This window comes from Desmodus rotundus, chromosome X, assembly GCF_022682495.2.
Source record: "Desmodus rotundus isolate HL8 chromosome X, HLdesRot8A.1, whole genome shotgun sequence".
NCBI classification, from domain to species: domain Eukaryota; kingdom Metazoa; phylum Chordata; class Mammalia; order Chiroptera; family Phyllostomidae; genus Desmodus; species Desmodus rotundus.
In genome coordinates, this window is record NC_071400.1 from 69,060,298 (window position 1) to 69,082,759 (window position 22,462).

General features: G+C 33.6%; 1 protein-coding gene across 8 annotated transcripts in view; it reads right to left on the reverse strand.

Moving 5' to 3' along the window:
* Positions 1 to 22,462, reverse strand: part of KDM6A (lysine demethylase 6A) — a 180,823-nt gene that overhangs the window by 18,592 nt on the left and 139,769 nt on the right. For all 8 annotated transcript variants that reach the window (XM_053917341.2, XM_053917340.2, XM_053917338.2 and 5 more), the window contains 9 exons: positions 17,834 to 17,963; positions 16,182 to 16,287; positions 15,345 to 15,550; positions 12,558 to 12,622; positions 12,409 to 12,483; positions 11,762 to 11,910; positions 4,668 to 4,782; positions 1,221 to 1,408; positions 220 to 361 (listed from right to left, as the gene is read on the reverse strand). In XM_053917341.2, coding sequence (XP_053773316.1) covers positions 220 to 361; positions 1,221 to 1,408; positions 4,668 to 4,782; positions 11,762 to 11,910; positions 12,409 to 12,483; positions 12,558 to 12,622; positions 15,345 to 15,550; positions 16,182 to 16,287; positions 17,834 to 17,963 — 1,176 coding nt within the window. The remainder of the gene's footprint in view (positions 1 to 219; positions 362 to 1,220; positions 1,409 to 4,667; positions 4,783 to 11,761; positions 11,911 to 12,408; positions 12,484 to 12,557; positions 12,623 to 15,344; positions 15,551 to 16,181; positions 16,288 to 17,833; positions 17,964 to 22,462) is intronic.

The following is a 22,462-nucleotide window of genomic DNA, read 5'->3' on the forward strand; positions in this document are numbered from 1 at the left end:
TTTAAAAGTCATTTGCGTGCCTTTGATCCTCTTTATACCACAGTGTACTGACTATTTGGAAGGGAAAAATACTTTTCACATGTGGATTCTTGTATTATATTTTTCTAGACTTCTGGACCATTTGATGTCAACATATTTCTATTGGGGTGAGGGAGGAGTATTGAATAGTTAACACTCCCCCAAAACAGAGGGACTACAGCAGTTTTAGAAAGCACTTACTTAATCATTTCAAAAAGCTTTGGATCTGAGACCTTGATATTTCGTGCCATATTCCAGGAAAGATGAACCATGGGTACTATTGACTTCACACTTTGCAATTTGTTCCATTCGTACCGTTCCACTGCCAACTTATACTGGCAGGCTAGGAAAAAAAAAAAAGTTATAAAGCACCAAAGTACCAAAATATATGAAGATAACCATTATCACCTTCTTGGGTGATATCATCAACACCAATTTTGAAAATCTCAAAACATGACAAAATAATTTTATGGTTTTTCTGATAATTATAGTAATAATAATAGCGATCATGTAAAGAGTGCTTATTACAACTATGTGCCAGGCATTGTGCTGAGCTATTTTAGTACATTATTTCATTTAATCTTTAGCATCACCTTTTTAATTTTATTATCCTCATTATACAGATGAAAACATTGAGGTCCAGAGAGGTTATATAGCTTGCCCAAGTTGCAAGAGTCAGGTTCTGGTCCTAATCCAGGGCTTTCTGGCTCCAAAGGCCACATTCTTAATCTCAACTATCTACTGCCTGAAGGCAGGCATTATCCCAATGGAATTTGATTTATAGGGCTATTCATTTGATGCCAGATAAAAAGAATGAGTAACTATTCTACTTTGCTTTCTCCCATAAAGGGTTTCTTTTATAAGACAAACAAAGCACTCTAATCATCGCATGGAGGAAAGCTACCCACTGACCACAAATACCCATTTTGGACTATTGTATGAGAAATAATAAATGTCTATTGTTTTTGAAAAAAAAAACATATATCTTCCTTGTATATAAAGACATAAATTTGTTATTTGCTGAGAATTAGTCTTGAATTTCTATTTAACTTGCATTTAATTTCTTATACTACAAAATTAAAATTTTATTCAAGGAGACTCTTCTTGCAATTTTTAGTGGGGTATATTCCAAGGGAAAAAAAAAGACCTATCCATTACAATCCCTTACAAATTAAACTTTTTTAGCATATTCTTTAAAATACCTGTAAGTGGACCAACATTCCAAGCAATGTTGTTGCACCAGCCAACAGCCTGAACCCAGTGCACAGTGCCTGCGTTTATCCAGACCAAATCTCCAGGTCGTTGAATAAACCTATATACTGGAACATTTGCTTCATAAAGATCTTCAAGGTTGGGCCACCAAGAACCCATTAGGAAATTCAAATTATTTCTGAAATAAGAGAAAATAATGCAAATGGATCAAGTATTTTAATAAGCTCCTTACAAGACTGGAAGACAATGTCAAAAGTTTTAAAAATATGCTCATTCATTGCATTGAAACTTAGTTGCTTGTACTGTAAGAATTGCCATATATAAAGTGAGTGAAGTTAATTACAGTCAAGTTCTGGATGACTTAACCAAACATCAGTACTACTACCTTAACATGATTTTTTAAAGATCCAAATGACAACCAAACCTACTTTTAAGCAACACTTATATACATTAACTTTTCATTTCACTTTACTAAAAGTTTTTTTTGACTGAACCCTTCTTTCTGGAGTACTGAGAACTCTCTAAGAGATAATGGAAGGTGGAGTAGATATCAAGTCATTTAAATTCATAAACAGAAATACTATGGCCAATATTAAGTACTAAGAACTTCTATTTCTGAGGTAAAGTAGAAAACAGAGATGGTCTCTACTGCTATTTTGAATCTTAAGCAGGAAAAGGGGGCAGGATGTCAGTCTCTGTACAGTTTTCATGACTGGTTGACTGTGAAAAAGGAGCAATCACACATATGCACAAATAACCATAATCACTGCCACGAATACCAATATACTTTGGAAACATTCTGAAGATCACATTATTAAGCTTTTACTTTAAAATCTAGCTTCTTGTTATTCTACTTCATCATGATATAATATAAAGTATTTTTAAAACTATGTAGCAACTTCTACCAAAGAGTATTTTAAAATTCAATTTATACTTTAGATTTCACATTTTGGGGAATGAAAAACTTCCAGAGTGGAAAGTTCCTTTGCTTTTCTTAGATCTTAGATCTAAGAACTAGTCTTCACATTATTTATGTGTCTTGTGCTGAAGGATATGATAAAGTGTATCTTTAAATTATTTTCATTGGTTTAAATTTCATTTTTTGTTTAAATCAAGGGTTGGCAAATCCAGCCCACTGCCTAGTTTTGTAAATAAAAATTTTTATTAAAACATAGACGTGACCCTTAATTTACATATGATATGACCTTTTACATACTACAATGACATAATTGTGACAGACTGTATGAACTGCAAAGCCTAAAATATTTATTATTTGGACCTTTATGAAAAGCCTACCAATCTGTAATCTAGATGGATTCTTAGTGTTACTTTTTTCCTTAAAAAAAAATATATATATACAAGGCTGCTCTTGAAATTCTAGAAGAGACTGACAACAATAGCCTAATTGCAAAGGGATAAGGATTGGCTTACTGTTTGTGATATAGCTAAGAAGATACAGTCCAGAAAAATTTGCCTATAAAAAACACAAAATATGGCTACAAACACAAATCCTAGCTCTACATCACCCTATGTTGCTTTCATATAATTGGTGAAAACTTTCTATCCAAAAGCAATCAAGACCACCAAATTATCAAGTAAGTGTTTAAAAAAAAAAAAAAGACACCTAAAACATAAACCAACCTCAAGCTTATAAAACAGCAAACATCCTTTTTATTATTTACTCAAATGATTGGCTATTTTAAGACAGGTATTATTTAAAGTCATAACATTAACTACAGACATGGTCAATATTGGTCAGTGTAAAACAATCCTTAGGCAAAACAAAATTATACTGAAACACTAAGGTAGTGAGTGCTATTTCTGCAAGTTAGTTAAATTTACCTAGCTCTTTATACTAACTTGACATTTTTATTATCCCCAAGTTTAAAATTTTTAGACATTATCTGCCTATTCTAATCATCTTTGTTTCCAGGTTACCTTTCCATTTACATAGGAAAGAAAATGAAATCCTAAAAATAGTCAATCCCTACTCAAAAATACATGAATTGCTGTACTGTAGCTGCAACAATATATTACTATCTCAAAGTTTAAGAAATAAAAATCTTTCTGTAGCACAGTAGATTTCCTACATTTTACTGTTCTTTCTCTGCTACTACCAGGTTGCTGGTCCATAAATACAAATTAAAGTAGATTATTTCATCAAAGCATTTGAAATCTTAAAATTCCATGTCTTTGCCTTTCTTACTCTGCAGGAAGCCTACGTGGTTAAACAGCAAAGACAATAAAAGGTCATTACTTTTTGCTTATATATAGGAAATTTTAGATTAATATGGTTTCACAACTGTATTTACTCCTCTTACTAAATTTAGATATTTACAGAAAAGGTTTTTTAACTCCCAATTAAAAAATCATAAGTATGTGGAATATGTATATAACTGGTTTGGTTTTCAAAATCTCACGTACATAAATGTTTTTGGTATTTTTTCTCCCTTTATTTAATTGGAATGGGGGATTAATACTGAATATAGTAACCATAATAATTTTCTAATGTTATTACTAACTGAAAATATCAGATGCTTACACAATGGAGTACTTTAAAAAAAAAGAGAGAGAGAGAATGAGTTTCCTTTCAAATAAACATTTCAATTTAAACTAATGAAAATACCCTGCCCAGGTACTTCAGTTGGTTAGAGCATCACCCCTGATACACTAAGGTTACGGGTTCAATCCCTGGTCAGGGTACATACAAGAATCAACCAATGAATGCATATATAAGTGGAACAACAAATCAATGTCTGTCTGTCTCTGTCTCAAAAGAATCAATACATAAAAATTTTTTAAAAATGAAAACTATTCCAAGGTAACCTTTAACACAAGATAAACAAATAAATGAAGGCTATTTCTAGGATTCTAGGAAAGAACACTTAAACCAGGTGAGTTATTTCAATTATAGAAAACAACATCTGAAACAGCTGATTAAATTTTATAATATTCCTTTGTAGGAAAAGTTGCCAGACCAGGTAGTTTTAAAAAGAATTTATATCCTAATGATATAGCAAAGAGTACTATGTTCAAGTTTGAGTTATTAACAACCTATGAGGGTGCTGAATTATAGAATTTCTTCCACTTCTAAAACCATTTATAGCAAAAACAATTTTTCTTGGAATACAGACCTTTCACATGAACAAGTATTTATGTATCAACTGTTTAATGATCCTAATAAACAACTCATTTTTCTACCCTTTAAATTCAAGACTATTAAAATTGCAAGAAGTGGCTTCAAGGCATCTTAAAGTAATCCCGATAACACAAAATGATAAGTTTGCAATCAAATCATTGTAAATGGATTTTCTGCTGACTGGTAAGTGAAAACTGGTTACATGCATTAGGACATCCCATCCACCTTTAGTAAGCTGCCCTTTACAATACTGTTTTTAAATAATTATGTTTGAAGAAAATTTAGTTTGAAAACCTACTTTTCACAGAAATCATTCAGAACACCCCAGTAACCTTCAGGAACAACGAACCATTCACAGTCACCTGGACCGATATTTATGTTAACTGAACAGAAGTTGTTGTTTTCTTGATGACCTAAAATATAAAAAGAAAAAAATGATCAGCGTACTGTATTCTATAGAAAATATATCTTTAGAAATGAAACCTTAGAAATGTTCAACAGAGAAACTCTAGTGGTATTGTTGTCATTACAGTATTTGTGTGTCAAGTCTAGTTTTAGAGCTGAGTTTGATCAATTCCTAAACTTTACACAGTAAAAAGAGCCTCTATGGAAGGCAGTCTACAATCATGGTTAAAAGCTTAGGAGCTAGAGCCAGGCTCCTTGGCTTAGTCATTATGTGAATCTGGGCAAGTTGCTAATCCATTATGATTCAGTTTCCTTATATATAAGATTACATAATAATGATTACATACAATAAATTGCTGTGTTGTTTTGTGGAATCAATGAAATAATGACTACTTCAAACAGGGCCTAATACATGGCGAGTAATAAACATTAGCTATTATTGATAATATTACCACCTCTTTCTTGTGGACTTAACCCCCATTTCTCAGAAGTAGAATTAGGACATCAGTAAAGAGACTAGAAGTCTGGTTTTCAAAATGTACTGCAGGAGTGGTGTCAAGCAGGGAACTCTGGGGGAACTCTTCAGAGACACAAACACGCACAAACACACAAACACACAATGTAGTAAAAACTGTCAGAAGCAATCTTACCGGAACTCTGAGTGACAAAGTTTACAGCAGTCAAGAGAATTGTTGACCAGAAGAAGGCAACTTAAACATGTTAGGAGTTTTTCATAACATTTTAAGTCACCTTATTACCCATCCCCATCACTGGTGTGGTAGTGGACTTAAAAACAATAGTCTGTGTTCACAGTGTGAGTGTCCCTTGTTCTAGAGGGAGCAGAGTGAATCTTGCTCCCAAAGAATTGTATTATTCTGTTTCGCCCTGACTGGAGTTTCCCCAAAAGACTGACACAAAGGGGGGCTTCTCCTTGTTCATGTACCTCAGAAGTCTATCAAAGCAAGTGTCTCAGTGGAGAAGGTTCGCCCCGAACACCCAGAGACTAATACACAAGCTGCTGCTATCGGCGGGGGGAGGGGGGGCGGAGAACGACCCTCCAAACAACCACCACAAAATACCTCCTTGGGGCAAACAACAGACATGCAAAGGCCTGAGAGGAAAAGCTGGGGAGTGAGATTTGAGGGGAATAAACTCTTTGAAAAGCTCCTTTGTATATTGGAGAATTTAGAAAACCACATGCGTACCAGCGCAGGAAACATGCTAAAAAACGAAAACAAAAAACTAAGAATACAATAAACTTCAACCTCTTGTTGATCTTTAAACTCAGCACAACCAAGGAGGCTAAAGCAGAGTTGTAAGCAGTGTGGCTAAGTATAGAAGGAGGGAATTAAAACAGAATTCTCCCCCCCCCTTTCTTCCTGTTCTTTCTTCCACTTTTCTTCCTTTCTTATTTTTAGGCATCAGGCATTTAAGGAAACCTCTGTCACGTTACTGGCTAACTGCTGAGATGACCGAAAAGGATTTCAGTGCCCACACATGACAAGGAATACACTATTTGCAAAAATAGTATACAAAAGTCACTAAACAAATAAGACAACTGTAGCTCACAATAAGCAATAACAACAAACCCTGGAGATGGAGGAGAATCTGAATTCTATAACTGCTACTTCATAATATTAAAACTGACAAAACACTAGCAGAGCACTACACTGAAGGAACCAAGACTTCAGGGTCCACATCCAAGAGAGAATACAGCTATTAAAAATAAGTAAGTATAAGCTCCTCCTTTCTCTCTGCTGTGTAGAATTCCACTGTGTAAATGTACCATAATTTTTTGATCCACTCATTTGCTGATGGTCACTTAGGTTGCTTCCAGTACTTGGCTATTGTAAATTGTGCTGCTAGGAACATTGGGGTGCATAGGTTCTTTTGGATTGGTGTTTCAGGGTGATGGGGAGAAAATGCAGACAATTGTAACTGAATAAAAATAAATTAATTAATTAAAAAAAATAAGTAAACAAACAAAACAGTTTTCAACATAGAAATTATGAGGCATGCAAAGAAACAAGCAAGTATGTCCCAGCCAGAAAAAAGCAAGAAAGCAAGCAAAAAAAGAGAAAGAAATTAAGAAAGTTAGTTAACAAGAACTATTCCTGAAAAAGTACACGCATTGTACTTACTAGACACACACTTAAAAAAAAAGGGCCTCACCCAAAAATATGTTTATTGATTTTAGAGACAGAGGAAGGGAGAGAAAGAGAAACATCAATGGGTTGCCTGCCATACTTGCCCTGACTGGGAATTGAACCCGCAACCTAGGTATATGCCCTGACAGGGGATCGAGCCTGCAACCTTTTGGGGCACAGGACAATGCTCCAACAACTGAGCCACCCCAGCCAGGGCTAGACAAACACTTTAAATCAACTACCTTAAGTATGTTTAAAGAACTAAAGGAAACCATGGACAAGAACCAAAGGAAACAATGTCTCGACAGACATTATCAATAAAGAGACAAATGGTAAGAAATAAAAATTTGAAGGTGAAAGTATAACTGAAATATTCACTAGTGGATTTCAAAAGCAGACTTGAGCAGGCTAAAGAAAAAACATCAACAAACATATATAGGTCAAATGAAACTATCTGTTCTGAGAAGAAAACAGAATGAAGAAATTAGAAGAGCCTAAGAAACCTGTGGGATACTATCTAAAATACTAACATAGGCATTGTGGGAGTCCTAAAGGAAAATAAAAGGGCAGTAAGAATATTTGAAGAAATGATGGTTAAAAACTTCTCCAACTTGACAAAATACATGAATCTACATCCAAGAATCTCAAGGAACTTCAAGTAAGAAAAACTCAGAGACATACATCACGACATATTATAACCAACTCTAGAAAACCAAAGAGAATCTTAAAAGCAGGAAAAGTGATGTCACATATAAGGGATCATCAATGAAATTAATAGCTGATTTCATATCAGAAACCATGGAGCCCAGAAATGCAATAGGATAACACATTTACATTGCTGAAACAAAAAAATATATCAACCAAGAATTTTATGTGACAAAACTATTCTTCAAAAATAAAAGGAGAAACTAAGCCATTCCCAGATAAACAAAAAGGGAAGAAATTTGTCACTAGTCAATATGCCCTTTTAAGAAATGCTGTAGAGTTTTTTAGGCTGAAATGAAACAATACTACAGTAACCCAAAGCACTGTGAGATATAAACAACTACAATAAAGGTCACTGCGTAAGTGGTAAGATTCACACTCCCCAATTTTGAAACTTACCTCAAAAAGCTATAGTAATCAAACCAGTGTGATAATGAAATACAAATAGAAACCAGTGGAACAGAATTAAGATTCCCAAAATAAACCATCCATATATCCATGGTCAATTAATTTTCAACAAGGGTGCCCAGACTATTCAATACAGAACAGATTATAGTCTTTCCAACAAATGGTACTGAGACAACTGGATAGCCGTATGTAAAAGAATGAAGTGTTAGACTTTTAGCTGATATCATATACAAAAAAATTAACTTAAAATGGATCAAAGATCTAAATATAAGAGCTAGAACTATGAAAATTCCAAGAAGAAAACATCAAGGTAAATCTTTACAACCTTGGATTTGACAATGGTTCCTTTTTTTTTTTTTTTTTTGCTAGTGCACATGGAATATTTTTTCTTTTTTTATTTAATTGTTGTTCAAGTACAGATGTCTCCATTTTACCACTCCCCCCTACCCCATGGTTTCTTGTATGACACCAAAAGCACTAACCACCAAGGGAAAAAATGGATAAGTTGTACTTCATCAAAATTAATAATTTTGTACATCAAAGGACACCATGAAGAGAGTGAAACAACAAACTATAGAAGAGAAAGAAATATCTGCAAATCATTACCTGGTAAGGGATTAATATCCAGAATGCATAAAGAATTCCTATTATTTAACAACAAAAGGACAAACTACTCAATTAAAAATTAACTAAGAACTTGAATAGATATTTTTATAAAGTAGATATACAAATGGCCAACAAGTACATGAAAATTAAAACCACAACTGAAAAACCACTTTAGATGTGTTGGGTTAGCCATAATAAGATAAAAAACTAAAAATCATCAGTGTTGGCTGGTAAGGATGTGGGAAAACTGGAGCCTTAGTGCACTGCTGGCAGGAAAGTCAAAAGGTATAGCTGCTGTGAAAAGCACTTCAGCAGTTAAAAAGTTAAACATACAAATGCCACGTGACCCAGCAATTCCAGTGCTCAGTATATGTATAGTCAAAAGAACTAGAAATAGGTATTCAAACAAATATTTGTATATGAATGTTCATAGAAACACTATTCATAACACCAAAATGTGAAACCACCCAAATGTCCATCAACTAATGAATGGATAAACAAAATGTTCTACATCCCTACAGTGGAATAAAATTTGCCTATAAAGAATGAACACTGATAACAATGTGGATGAACCTCAAAAACATGCTAAATGAAAGAAGCAAACACAAAAGGCAACATATTATACAATTCCATTTATATGAAACATCCAGAACAGGTAAATCTATAGAGCCAGAAGGCAGACTATAGTAAGTCCTCACTTACCATCACTGATAAATTCAGAACTGTGGCAAAATGTTGTACAATGAAACCAATTTTACCATAGGCTAATTGATATAAGTAAGAGTTATAACAAAGTGACACTGAGGACCTGCTATAGCGGTAGCCAGGGGCTGACGGAAGTGGGGAATGCAGAGTGACTGGTTAATGGGTACAGGGTTTCCTTTTAAGCTGATGAAAATGTCTTGGAACTACATAGAGGTGATGGCTACATAGCACAGTGAATAACTAAATGCAAATAAACTGCACACTTTAAAATGGTTAATTTTATGTGAATTTTACCTCAACAACAAAAAAATGTAGCTGTGTTCTCATCAAACCCTGTGCACACCATACCCTAAGTCTTTTTTTTTTTACATATTACAGTGCAACAACGTGAAGATGGTATTCTTCATACTTACAAATGTCTCTTACCATGGGTGGATGGCTGGAACTGTTTATGGCATGGACTCCAAATAAAATTTAGCTCTAACTAAAATTAGAACGCTGGGACCCCACTATCTAACTAAAATTATTTTAAGGTAGAGCCTGAGGGCATCTCTATAGTTTAGAATATACATGACTGATCATCAAGTCCATTCAAGCAGGTAACATTTATTTATCTATGTTAACTCCAGGAACCAAGTGTGTGCCTCATAAAAAAAGTATTCCAAATAATTTTTTAAAAATTGGAACTGCATTAGCCCTGGCTGGTGTGGCTCAGTGGACTGAGTGCTGGTCTCCAAACCAAGGAGTCACTGGTTCAATTCCCAGTCAGGGCACATGCCTGGGTTGCAGGCCAGGTCCCCAGTAGGGGGTGGTGCGAGAAAAGCAACCACACACTGATGTTTTTCTCCCTCTCTTTTTCTTTCCCTTCCCCTCTCTCTAAAATTAAAGAAATAAAATCTTAAAAAATCATTGAACTGAATTAACATTTTAAGGGCCAACTCAACATTTCTTCTAAGACTGAGTCATCCAATACAGTAACTACTTGAAATGTGGTTAACATAAACTAAGATGTGTGGTAACTATAACGTGCACAATTTTGAAGATATAACATTAAAAAATTCAAAAATACCCCAATAATGTTTATACTGATTACATGTTGAAATAATAGTTGTCTATACTGGGTTAAAATTCATTTCACCTATTTTATATGACTACTATAAAATTTTAAGTCATGTATGTTACTTGCATTATATTTCTATTGGACACTGCCACTCCCTAATGGAATTCTTTAAAGATTTCTTTAATGTTCCACGGGACATTTCTGAAAAATAATGCCTTACAAACAAACCAACAAAAAACTAAAAACAATCTAGGCACACAGTGATAAAGAAGTAATCTATCAAGTTTACTTTCCCCCTTGATTTGTAATGAAAAACTGTGTTCTTTTTTATTTGAGGATATTATTTATATAAAATAATTCAAATTGGATGAGAGACATTTTCAGTTTAAATGCATGTTAATAGAAATAATCCAAAACTACATATACAGGAAAAAGGAACTCCAGAGAGTTCAAATAATTTGCTCAGTATTTATACTGGAATCTAAAGTGGGAACAGAGTGGGGAGCAGACGAGTCTGCCATTTATTCTGTAACTGTTTCTACTTTACCCAACTATGGGTAAAACATCACAGAACTGGACCTCAAATGGCCTGAGGGTAAAAACAACTACAACCTAAGCTGTACATTAGACTCTTCTGGAGAGCTTAAAAAAAAATATATTGATGACTAGATCACAATCTCTAGAGATTAATCAACTATATCTTTTTAAAAAGCTTACCAGGAGATTCTAATGAGCAGCCAGGACTGAGAACCACTGACCTATGTTACCCAGAAGCAAGCATAGGCCTATTATAAAACAATTCTTAAGCTACTATTCAATAAGCAGACAACAAAGAAGAAAGTCAGGTTTTCAAACTATGGCTGCTTCAAGTAGCAAACAGAAATACCTGAGGGTGATATGCAAATCACTGGCACTGGCACAGCTGAACTCGTTACTACTAGCATTTTTCTGAACTGTTAAATATTAAATATTTTGAATATCACCCTATGAAATTTCATGTCAATGTAAGGCAGCACGGAGAAGATGGCACAGTAGTGTTGGACAGAATTTAAAGTCTAAAACCAATGTAATTCATTTTACAAATGAAGAAAAAGACCCAGAGAAGGAATGTGACTTGACAAAAGTGACAAGCTTAGTTAGTGGTAAAGTCCAGATTAGATACCAGGATGAGTCCAGTAATATCTCCACATCATCATGTACTTTATAAACTGTGCACTGAGACAAAGTTAGGCAAGAGTAATCCACACTTTCTTTTTTTAAATGAAATAGAATGGAAAAAATGTGGTTCTCCCTTATATATTTCACATCTTGATTCTGTTTTCAATTGTAGGAGTTATATTAGTTCATAAAAGTTACCCGGTGTCCTGCTTCCTGGAACTTTCATGTATAGTTGAACTGTGTTCATGCCTAGTATGGTATGACCAACGTGGCTTAGAAGATTTCCTGCTGATACAACACGCACGAAAGCAGGAAGTTTAGTCAGCTCATGTAGCTGCAACTTCCACCTGCAGCAAAATAACAGATTAAGAGTGAAACTGTGCTGCAAATATTTGTAGAAGTTAACTATTTCTTCAAAAACCTTGTGTTCCAATCAGAAAAACAACTGAATGTATAAATATTTTACTTTCACATAAGCACCGAAATGCTTAAATTTTGAAATTTTCCCATAGAAAACCTAATAAAAAGCATAAAAATTATTAAATAAAAGAAAAAATTGACTTTAAATTTTTATAATTGTTGTATAATTCTATTTTATAAATTTTATTATTAATCATAAAATATAATGTTGTGATTGTATAATTAGCGTATACTCAGGGTCATGGTGACAAGGGTTTCAGTTCAAGAAATACTTTAATTGCAAAAACTAGCAAAAATAATTCAGCTATAATTTGTATACCAACTAAGGAAAGTGACAAGGAATGAAGGAGAAGAGGAAATTGTACAAAATTCTCGATCTTGCAATCTCTCTTTACGTCAGTTCACAGACAACTACAAAGACTTACTTTTTGTCATCAGACAGGTCAATGTTGGTCCCAAACTTTATGGTTTTAAAAGGTCCTTTCCTCCTCCTCCCAGAACTTAAAAAAGAAAGACAATATTAAAAACATGCATTTTATATAGAAATACTAAGCGGACATTTAAAATAACTTACTTATCTGAAGATGTAGATTCACTATCTGAGTGCTCTTTATGGTGACTTCTTTTCTCATTTTCTTCCTATAGATTAAGCAAAAAGCATTCCAGTTCAGTATTCTACATCCAGCTAGCCTTCCCATCATATGTACAATGGAAAAATCCACGTCTAGATTGATGGTATTATCTATGTTTTGAAACTAAGTTTCAGTGTGCCTTTTCCACATGAAAATTTCCTCAAAGACCACATTACATAAAAACCCAGAAGTCAACAGTATCCAACCTCCTTCCACCAGCCATAATGTTATCCTGAGAATTCTTCTTTATTAACATTTTTTCTATAAGGGGAACAAACTACAGATTCTCATTTCTGCTCCATTTTTCAGGGAAAGAAAATTTAAGGAAATTTAAGAGGCCTAAGAGGTAGCAATCTTGATTATAAAATTCCTAAACTAGCAGAGGCACAAGTATGCATGTGTATGCAGTTATATACAAGGTCTGTCCAGAAAGTATCCAGCTACACTCTATGAAAAAGACACGTTTACTGAAGAAGATACAAGAAACAAGGTACACAGGACAATGACACCTCAGTCCCCTTCAAAGTAGGCACCTTGGGACCTCACACAGTTCTTCCAGCATCATTAGTAACTGCAGCATGATGTTCCTTCTCCTCTGGTGGCAGAAGCCGTGGAATGCATTTTGCCACACCAAGATCCAACATCAAAATCTCGGACACAGTAGTTATTGGACTCCGCAGATTAGCTTCTGGTTCTTGGACTGTCAGTCACCGATCTATCTTTGTTGATTGCAGCCTGTACATGTTCAACATTCTCAAGTGTTCTGCTTGCTGCAGGCCTTCCAGAACGTGGATCACTTTCAACTGATTCTCGACCATTTTTCAAGCACTTGTGCAACACTTTTATTTGCGCTGCACTCATTGCATCAGGCCAAAATCCTTCTCAGTCATCTGAATAGTTCCATGAAGGAATGTTCAAGTTTCTTGCAAAGTCTGATGCAGATTTTTTACTCTACTAGCTCAGTCATTTTGAATGTGACAGCCACATAGTACACATGCTTACTCTACAGAGTCTACTATCCTCGCTGAGTAGTACAGGGAAGTCATCATTGTTCAAGCATGAGCATTCCAGTCCACTCTCTTTGGCTGCCAGGTTACATTGATATCACACAGACTGTTCTCATTATGTTAACAATGGCTGGACTTTTTCTGGACAGACCTCATATGTACAAGGGTGGAAGGTACTTTTTTCCACAATGAATCATGCATGAATGATAGAACACTTAAAACATTAGTAAGGAAATTAAGTACAGGATAAATATAGGTGCTTTTCAGTGCAAAATTACTATTATTTCCAATGTCTGTGTCACAGATATGGTTATCTCTTAACAATGTCCTATGATTTTTGACTTAGCAATACTTAGTGACATTTTGGCCTCCCTCACTTTATATGTAGTTTCTAAACATTTGTCAGATTTTTTACATGTAATATGCTTCAGGCCTCCAAAGCAGATAAAAAAAAAAAACCCATCCTTTCTATGGTTATGGGTCCATTCTGCTTATTATCTTTGCTTTTCAACTCTTCCACCAAATTTTCCTTTGATGATATCTGAATCCTGCTATTATTATCTATTCTATTCTGACCATAACACTACCACATAGTTGAAGTATCTTGAAAGTTTGAACTACAGTGATTTATATGGACAATGAATTCACTGCAACTCCTGAAAGTTACAGAACAGTTTTCATTAGATAAATTTCTCAGCAGGATATAAGGAGTGGTATTGAGAAAGGAACACAAGTGTATGGCTTATAGGTACAAGTGTTGTTTTTATTGAAAACATGAACTCAGGGCAGAATTTTAAGCAAATATAAGCAAATCTAATGAATTACAATAAAGACTTCCAGGCACATATTAAATTTCACCTGTAGCGTAAGTACAGACAAGTATTTGAAATACATTTAATAAACTCATTTTGCAGGTGTTTTATGTTTACTTCATGGGAAAATTTACCAAGTTGTTATTACAGTTCTGTAGGATTTTAGTAATGCTTCATTGCTGAAAGGCCTATGAGTCTTTTAACAATAATCCTGATTATTTTTCAAAGTTTTATTTTTTAATTTTCCATATATTTTCAAATAATTTATGCCTGTCCCTCAGTTTTCTCTTTCAGACTGAGATTGGTAAGAATAACCAATCTCACAGATGCTTCCTGGAGGCACTATATCAGGTGATAGTAACTTGATAAATGAGAAAAATGAGAAAGCACAAGAATAGGAACTGTGCAAGAATAAATCAAACTTAAGACTTAGTTAATCCTCTAATATCAGTGGCTCTCAATTAGGGGCAATTTTGCCTTCCACAGGACATTTAGGATGTCTGGTGACATTTCTGATTATCAGAGCTGGGGTTGGGGGTAAAGGGTGTACTAAGAGCATCTAAGAGGGAGAGGCCAGGGATACTACTAAACATTCTACAATACAAGGAACAACCTGCCACAACTAAGAATTACGCAACCCAAAATGTCAATAAGGCCAGGATTAAGTAACCCTGCTCTAAACAAGAATATCCCAGAGCTGAGGAAGATGTCTCACTAAATAGTAATAACATTTACTTTGTCAACCTATAGGTTGTCTTAGACTTTACTAAGAGCAGGTTGGATAGCACTTATATTTTATATAACTATAAAATAATGAGATGCTTACAAGAGTAACATAGTCCTTCAAATTAAAATATAATAAAAGAAAATATGTCCAAAATATTATATTCTTTAGGAAGTAATTACTTACTCTCAATGATTCCTGGAAGGAGGAGGCCTGGTACTGTGCATATTTAGCAATTGTAGTATGAGATCGATTACTTTCACAATGCCAGATTTTCTTTGTTCCAGTGGGATCCCAATTTTCATCTGCTGGCTGCAACAACTGTGTCCTCACTTCCACCATATGTTCATTGTTAGCTTCCACCAAAGTTTTGGTAGAGAAAAGTCCTAGGTCTTCATAAATAAATAAAGGTAGTTAATAAATAAAAATTATATTTGAAATAAAATTTTAAAAGTGCTTTATTTAAAGGAGAAAAAAAAAAAGAAAACATTTTATGATGTTTCATTAAGATCTCCAGTTAAATCAACTGCAGCTTCTGCACACCCTAAGCTTCCAGTCAGGTTTCCACAACCATATACGGAAACCTGGGACCTATTCATCATGCCACCAACAGAGGAGGTAGAATCAAAGGGCAGGTACTAAAGTTTCACTTATTTATTTAATTTCTACAGGTGCCAGGAGCCACATAGGAAGCAACAGTATTTATTAGTAGCATTGAATTCTACCTAAATTAAAAAAAAATTTCTTTCATAAGTCAACATAAATTAGAACTATGTAATTTGACCAAAATAAAAGCTAAGTTAAAAAACCACCCGTGAATTTCCAGTAATCAGTATCATAACTTCACATTGTTTAAAGAAATAATACACTGATAACACACACACAGAGCCAGAAAAATATCAAAATAAAAATGTGAAAAAAATGAAAAAATAAATAGAAATAAGTTTCTGCCTGTGCTTCAAAAGTTAATAGGTAGCAAAGGAAAAATACATGTAAGTGTTCCTTTTTCTTACTAAAGCTTACCCAACTTCAGAGCTCCAGCAAGGCCACGTATTACTGTAACAGGGTTGTTTGGATTTGTACAAAATTGATGTAATGGAGGAAAGAAAGCATCACGTTTATTTTCCAACTGTAAAATTAAAACATACAGTTAGATCTCTGGAAAACAGACCTTTAAATATTATGCCAAATTCTTTTTTTGTTATTTACTGCGATTTAATAATGCATCCCATGTATCACTATTTGTATTTTACATTCTATAGTATTTTATCACTGTCTTTTGATCCTAACTGTAATTAGAGATAACCACATACATCTCTCTTGTCCATTATATCTTGAACAAAAATACGTGGGAGAAATAAAATTTAAACTCTAAAATCAGATTGTTTTAAATATTGTATTACTTAAACTTAAGAAGGATGAAAATCTTATATCCTGCAACATGAATAAAACTTGAGAACACTATGTTAAATGAAAATAAGCAAGCCAGACACACAAAGATAACTATGTATATAATTTCATTTAAATGAGGTAGCTAAAGTAGTCAAATTCATAGTAACAGAAAGTAAAGTAGTTGTTATTACCAGTGACTGGGGAGACTGTGAAAAAGGGAATTGTTTTTAATGGGTATAGAATTTCAGATTTCCAAGATGAAAAAGATACAGAGAGTTGTTTTACAACAAGAAGAATATACTTAAACTACTAAACTGTATATTTAATGATGAAGATGGTAAGTTTTATGTATACATTTTTTAATCACAAAAAGAAAAAGAAAAAATCAATTAAAACAATATATTACCAAAATGAAACTAGGCTGAAGACCCATAAAAGATAAATTCTAATTTTGTATCCCCCCCCACCCCCGCCTTAGACCTCAGTTTAAAAATTTTATTAGGGTTCTATCCCAGTGTTTCCCTTACATACTAAAGGATCAATAAATACTGTTTGGAGGAAGGATTAATATAGCATTTGGCCTCTAGAGGGTGAAAACAGAACCGAATCTCTAAAAACAAACTTCAGACTTTAAAATTTTTTCATTTGCAGTAAAAGTGGGAAGATGGAAGGAAATGGGGTAGGAGGGCCTATTTAGGAGAAACATTAAAAAAAAAAAAAAAAAAAAAAAAGAATTGCTTTGATTGAACTCTTACATTCCTACATCAGATGTCTAACTATCCATAAAGTAAAACTAATACTCAGTTTTAAATACTCTATTCAGGTTTTAAAAAACATATCTATTATAACATTTCATGTTTTCAAATACTTTCTTTGGAGGTAAACAATATCTTTTTTTTTTTTTAAAGTAGATGTATAAAACAGAATAAATGTTCAGGTCCACACAACTAGTAGAATGCAAATTTAAAACTCAGCTTATTCAAAAAAAAAGTTATACTTTACTAGGTAGAGTTTGCCTAATCCTACTCAAAATTAGGGGCAGTACAAAGTATTTCTCACTACTCTAATGTAATCACAACAATTAATAGCTGAGAAGGCATGTTTTAAATGCTATTACAAAATCTTTTTGAAGTCATCTTTAATCCCCCCCCAAATCCAAGCTGCTACCAATAATTTTAATGTTTCCTAAAGGGTATCGCATTGATTTAAAGCAAGATCTTATAAAAGACAGGTAGATGCACACACTAGTTTGATTTATTTCTAGTCAGTCAATTCAGACTCACATAAATACTAGGTGTAGGTGGATTCAACTTGTCCTTTGGCAAGGGCGGGTATGGTGAAGATGGTGGTCTTGGAGGCGGACACTTATCCAATAAAATGCTACTGTTAGATAAGCCATTTTTACCTAGATTCCTTAAAAAAAGAAGAAGGGAGAATAAATCAGCTGTACATTTATTTAGGAAACAAAATAGAAATCCAGAATTAAATCCTAATTAAATTACAGGGCAGTTGCACAAATCCATGAGATTTTGGATCTATCTGTAAAAGACTCAGAACAATTTTTAATTTCAGCAAATACTTAGCTTGATTCCTATATCTTCCCCTTAAGAAAATAGAAAAGATATCACAACCCATAAATTATTGCTGACATTCCTTATTTTTTGCTGGTAATTTTCCAATTTATTTTTACATCTGAAGAACACAAACTCCCAAATTTCTCTCCATCAGATTTTTTCCCATTAAACATTAAAACAATAACTTGGTCAAAAAGGTCTAGATAATAGTAAAAATAGGATATGTCTCTCCTCTTATCAAATCAGCAACTATAACTAGGATATCTTAGAGACAATTCTCAAACCTGAAAAGGGCTTTTCCTTTCTTTTCTCAAATCTGAAAAGAATTTTCTGTGTAACTGCTTACTAATAAAATTTAGCAAGATTCCAATCTACTAAGTTTTACAGCAAATTATAACAATTTTTAAAATAAGGTGTGTAGTTGCTATCTGTTCTGTGACACTCTATAATTATTATAGTATTTGAGGTTTATTTTCCTTTAATGAACATATTGTGTTTGTTAAATTATAAATTCTTAATTTACCATAGTATTATTCCCAAACTCTAACTATTTAGCGCGAGGAAAAAATGGTATTTTCAATTTCTTAAAAGTATCTACTCAACTCAGAAAATCAGCAAGACATAGTGAGCTTTCAAGTCATTTCAAGTTAACTCACCTACCTCACCCAACTGTAAGTTCAAAAATAACCAATGTGTTAAAATACTAAGTACTCTTAAATTAACATATTAAAGTTTCAGGTAAGAATTTGAACATTGTATTTATGGCAGGAAGTGAAAAACTTAGCAATTTTACTTACTGAAGAGAAAACTGGTTATTTTTCATCCTAAATTACAGAATAATACAGGTTAAAATAAAACTAATTTTCCTCATTTTGCTATGATTTTGCCAAACTGAAAAAAACCTTAAAAATCAGGCTGTTGTGGTTGCCACTAAAGAAAACTAAGGCTTGAAATCCCACTGCTACAACCTTTTAAAATGTCACACTAAATAGGATCACAGGTGTCACTTTCTTAATTTTCTCAATTATAATTCCAAGTTAAAAAAAAAAAAAAGAGTTCATGACAGGTATCAAAGAAATGAACTAAGTTTAAAATGACTGAATATTTAGAAAAGTATGTGAATTAGTTATTAAAGTGAAAGTTTCAGATCAAGTTAATAATTAAGGTCCAAAGTTAAATAGATGAATCTGCTATTGAAAACCAGTTTTCCACAAAGCATGTATGTCCTGTACATTTAAAGACATGATACATGTAAGGTTTTAAATCTAGGTATAAAATTGGCACGAACATATAAACCTCATAAAAGTAGAAAATAATTGGCTAAAACTAGTAAAAAAAAAAAAAAACCCAACAATTTAAGTATTATCATCAGGCCAACGCAAAATAAAAGTCACAATATTCACATAAGTCATTACTTTTCATGCTGAATTGTGCATCTGCCACTATTTAACTTTGGAGTTGAAACAAAATGTGACCCCAAATACCTAAAATTTGTTTTACAGAGCAAGAGATGGATGTACTGTATAGTAAATGATTAACATTTTAAGAAACTGAAAGATGTGAACCAAGTATTAAAATTGTACCATAAAAGACCATCTCATACTAATTAAATGTGGCATCAAAACTTAAGCTTCTACAACATCCTCCTGTACGTTGGGAGATGAGACTAGAAAACAGTGTGTGCTAGATTAGCAGAATTCTGCCTCCATCATTTCCACAGTTCTGTAACAATTAAAAGAAAAAAGGTAAATGGGAAAGTAAAACAATGAAAAGTGCAGATGCCTTTATTTTAAAATAGAAAAAAGGTGAGGAGACATGACTAAGGAAGCTGATATGAATAAAAAATTGAATGTTACAATTACATTTTTAAACCATAAAAGCAGGAAAGGTATTGTAACTGCTTTTGATGTACCACACCAACCACATCAACACTAAATGAACCAAAGAGACAGATTTAAAATAACCAATGCTTTAAAAACTAAGTATGTGAAAATAAGAGGGTAATCAAAATAAACAGTGCAATCAAATTATATCTAGCAGTTTCTTACTGTATTCCAAACATCGAGTCCCTGACTATTGAAGTCTGAAACAAATAGGAATTTCCCTGAAGGAACTGGTAGAGCTGTCTACATATTTACTATAACATTTTCTACTTAAAATAACACTTATGAATCTTAATGCAAAGGACAGCTATGGATAATGAATAGATTTTATCTTCTGAACATGTAAGTGTCCAACACTATAATACTTCAAGTCAAATAATGAAACTTTTACTGTAATAATCCAAATTGGAAAAAGGCGTTGAAGTTGATTATTCCATTTTAAATCATTTTCTCCCATTCTGAAACTCTCCCTGAGCAAAGTAGAGCAGGAGGAAATTACTTATAGACCAATTATTTAAAATATTGGCTTAAACTTACAACTTTCAAATTTACACACATCACTTGATGTTACCAACTTGATGTTTACCAACATCACTATGATGTTGGTAAAAAATGAAAAAGTCCTGAACCAATCTTCTCTTTAATTATCTTTGGTTATGAAGCTCCTAGTAGACCAGAGGCATTTGAGTATCCTGCACCTATGTCACTTTCACCTTCTGAGTTCTGGACTCCTGCCCTAGTGCAGGACACCATCAAGGGAACAAAAATTGCAAGCAACGGGACACCTACCATTTGCAGTCTTGACTTTTTCTCTAAGCCTCAGAAGACTTTTATTTCCAATTTATCAGAGCATTTTTGGTCTCTTCATTAATAAAGTGAGGCCTAGATTTACTGAAATAATCCAAGCAACCCCAGGGGCCTATAGTGTGCTGATGCATCTAGCTACTTACTATACACAGAAGTGGGCAAAAACAGGATTACAGTTGTAACTAACATTCTTGAGTTAATAAAGCTATTGTAATAATCATAACCTGCACACCTTTTTCCATATGAACTGTAAACCTACTTTTGTCCACCCCTGTATATATAACTAAGTCTCTATAATAAGGTAAAATTGTCTTTAAGAGTTAAGAGATGAATGCAAAACTGTAAGAACGTACTTAAAACTTCTGAAGTGCATGTTTATATACACCTCAAAACTGAGATGGAAGATTGCCTTTAATACATTAAGGAACACAATCACACTTAAGTGCCAGAGCGTAAGACTTTATTAATGAAAACTTACGGTGACTGTTACTGTCCTGTCTTTGCAACTTGCACCTCCATGGAACTCTTTCTGACAGCATTCCTCCAGAATACCCTTAGGTACCATACAGTCTATGATGTTGGTTTTGGGCTTCTAATTTTCCCCTATTTTCTAGCAACTGCCCTGACTCTATAAAGGGTGGAAGAGGGAAAGCCCAGCTGCAGTATAGTGGCAGCAGCAGAGGCCCTAGCAGCCGAGTGGGGAGTAGGTAGAAGGTAGTACAAGCTGACAGCATGCCAAGTCTAAGGATTGCTCAGTTACAGCGTTTGATCTGGGTATTAAAACATGCCTATTTCCTTTAGGCCCCGAGTTGAAGTAAATGACAGTACAACATCTAGACAAAAAGACTAACAGAAAAACTAAATTTCAAAGAGAATAAAATTTTAGAAATTGAAGAATTTCACTATATTACTTAGAAGAATTTGGTCTGATTTAGAGATCATCCAATGTGGTTTTAAGTGGCTGACACACACACAAAAAATCTTGTAAGGTAGCTAAGATTAATTTCAGTAGTTACCATGTTGTAGGCTACTGAGGAAAGTGCTTCCAGCAATGTGAACCAAATAGACAATGCAAAAAACAATAGGAAAAATGGGTAATTTTTGCTTTAGTCTGTGTCAGAATAATAAAGATAACAGCTGAATAGTGGAAAACTCACAGAAAATAATGAAAAGTAATGAAAAATAAAACCCAGATCAGGAGGTATTTTAAACATTCAAACTGAAACAGTCTTCAAAGAAAAACAACCATAGTGTACTAAAGTTCTACTATCACTTTTTACATGCAAAATTAATCCTTCTTCTTCCTCCACTGCTTCTACCCCATGCCCCTCCCTAATAGTAAACTATATAAAGAATAACATTTAATTTCATCTTAGCTATTTATCATGACAAACATTTAATGGTGGATCCATGAAAACTTGTAATAAAATTACCTGAATAGTAGAAACGATAACCACACTTTTATACTCTAATAAATATGACACATAGGCACCAGTAGCTGCAGGAAGAGATCTGAACTTTAAAATGCACTTACAACGCTACATTAAATGGTCATTATAAACTATAATTAATGTATGTATTTTCTATATATAGGATGCTTATTCCTTATACTTTTTTTTATTACAATCTACAACAAAAAAGGTCTTTT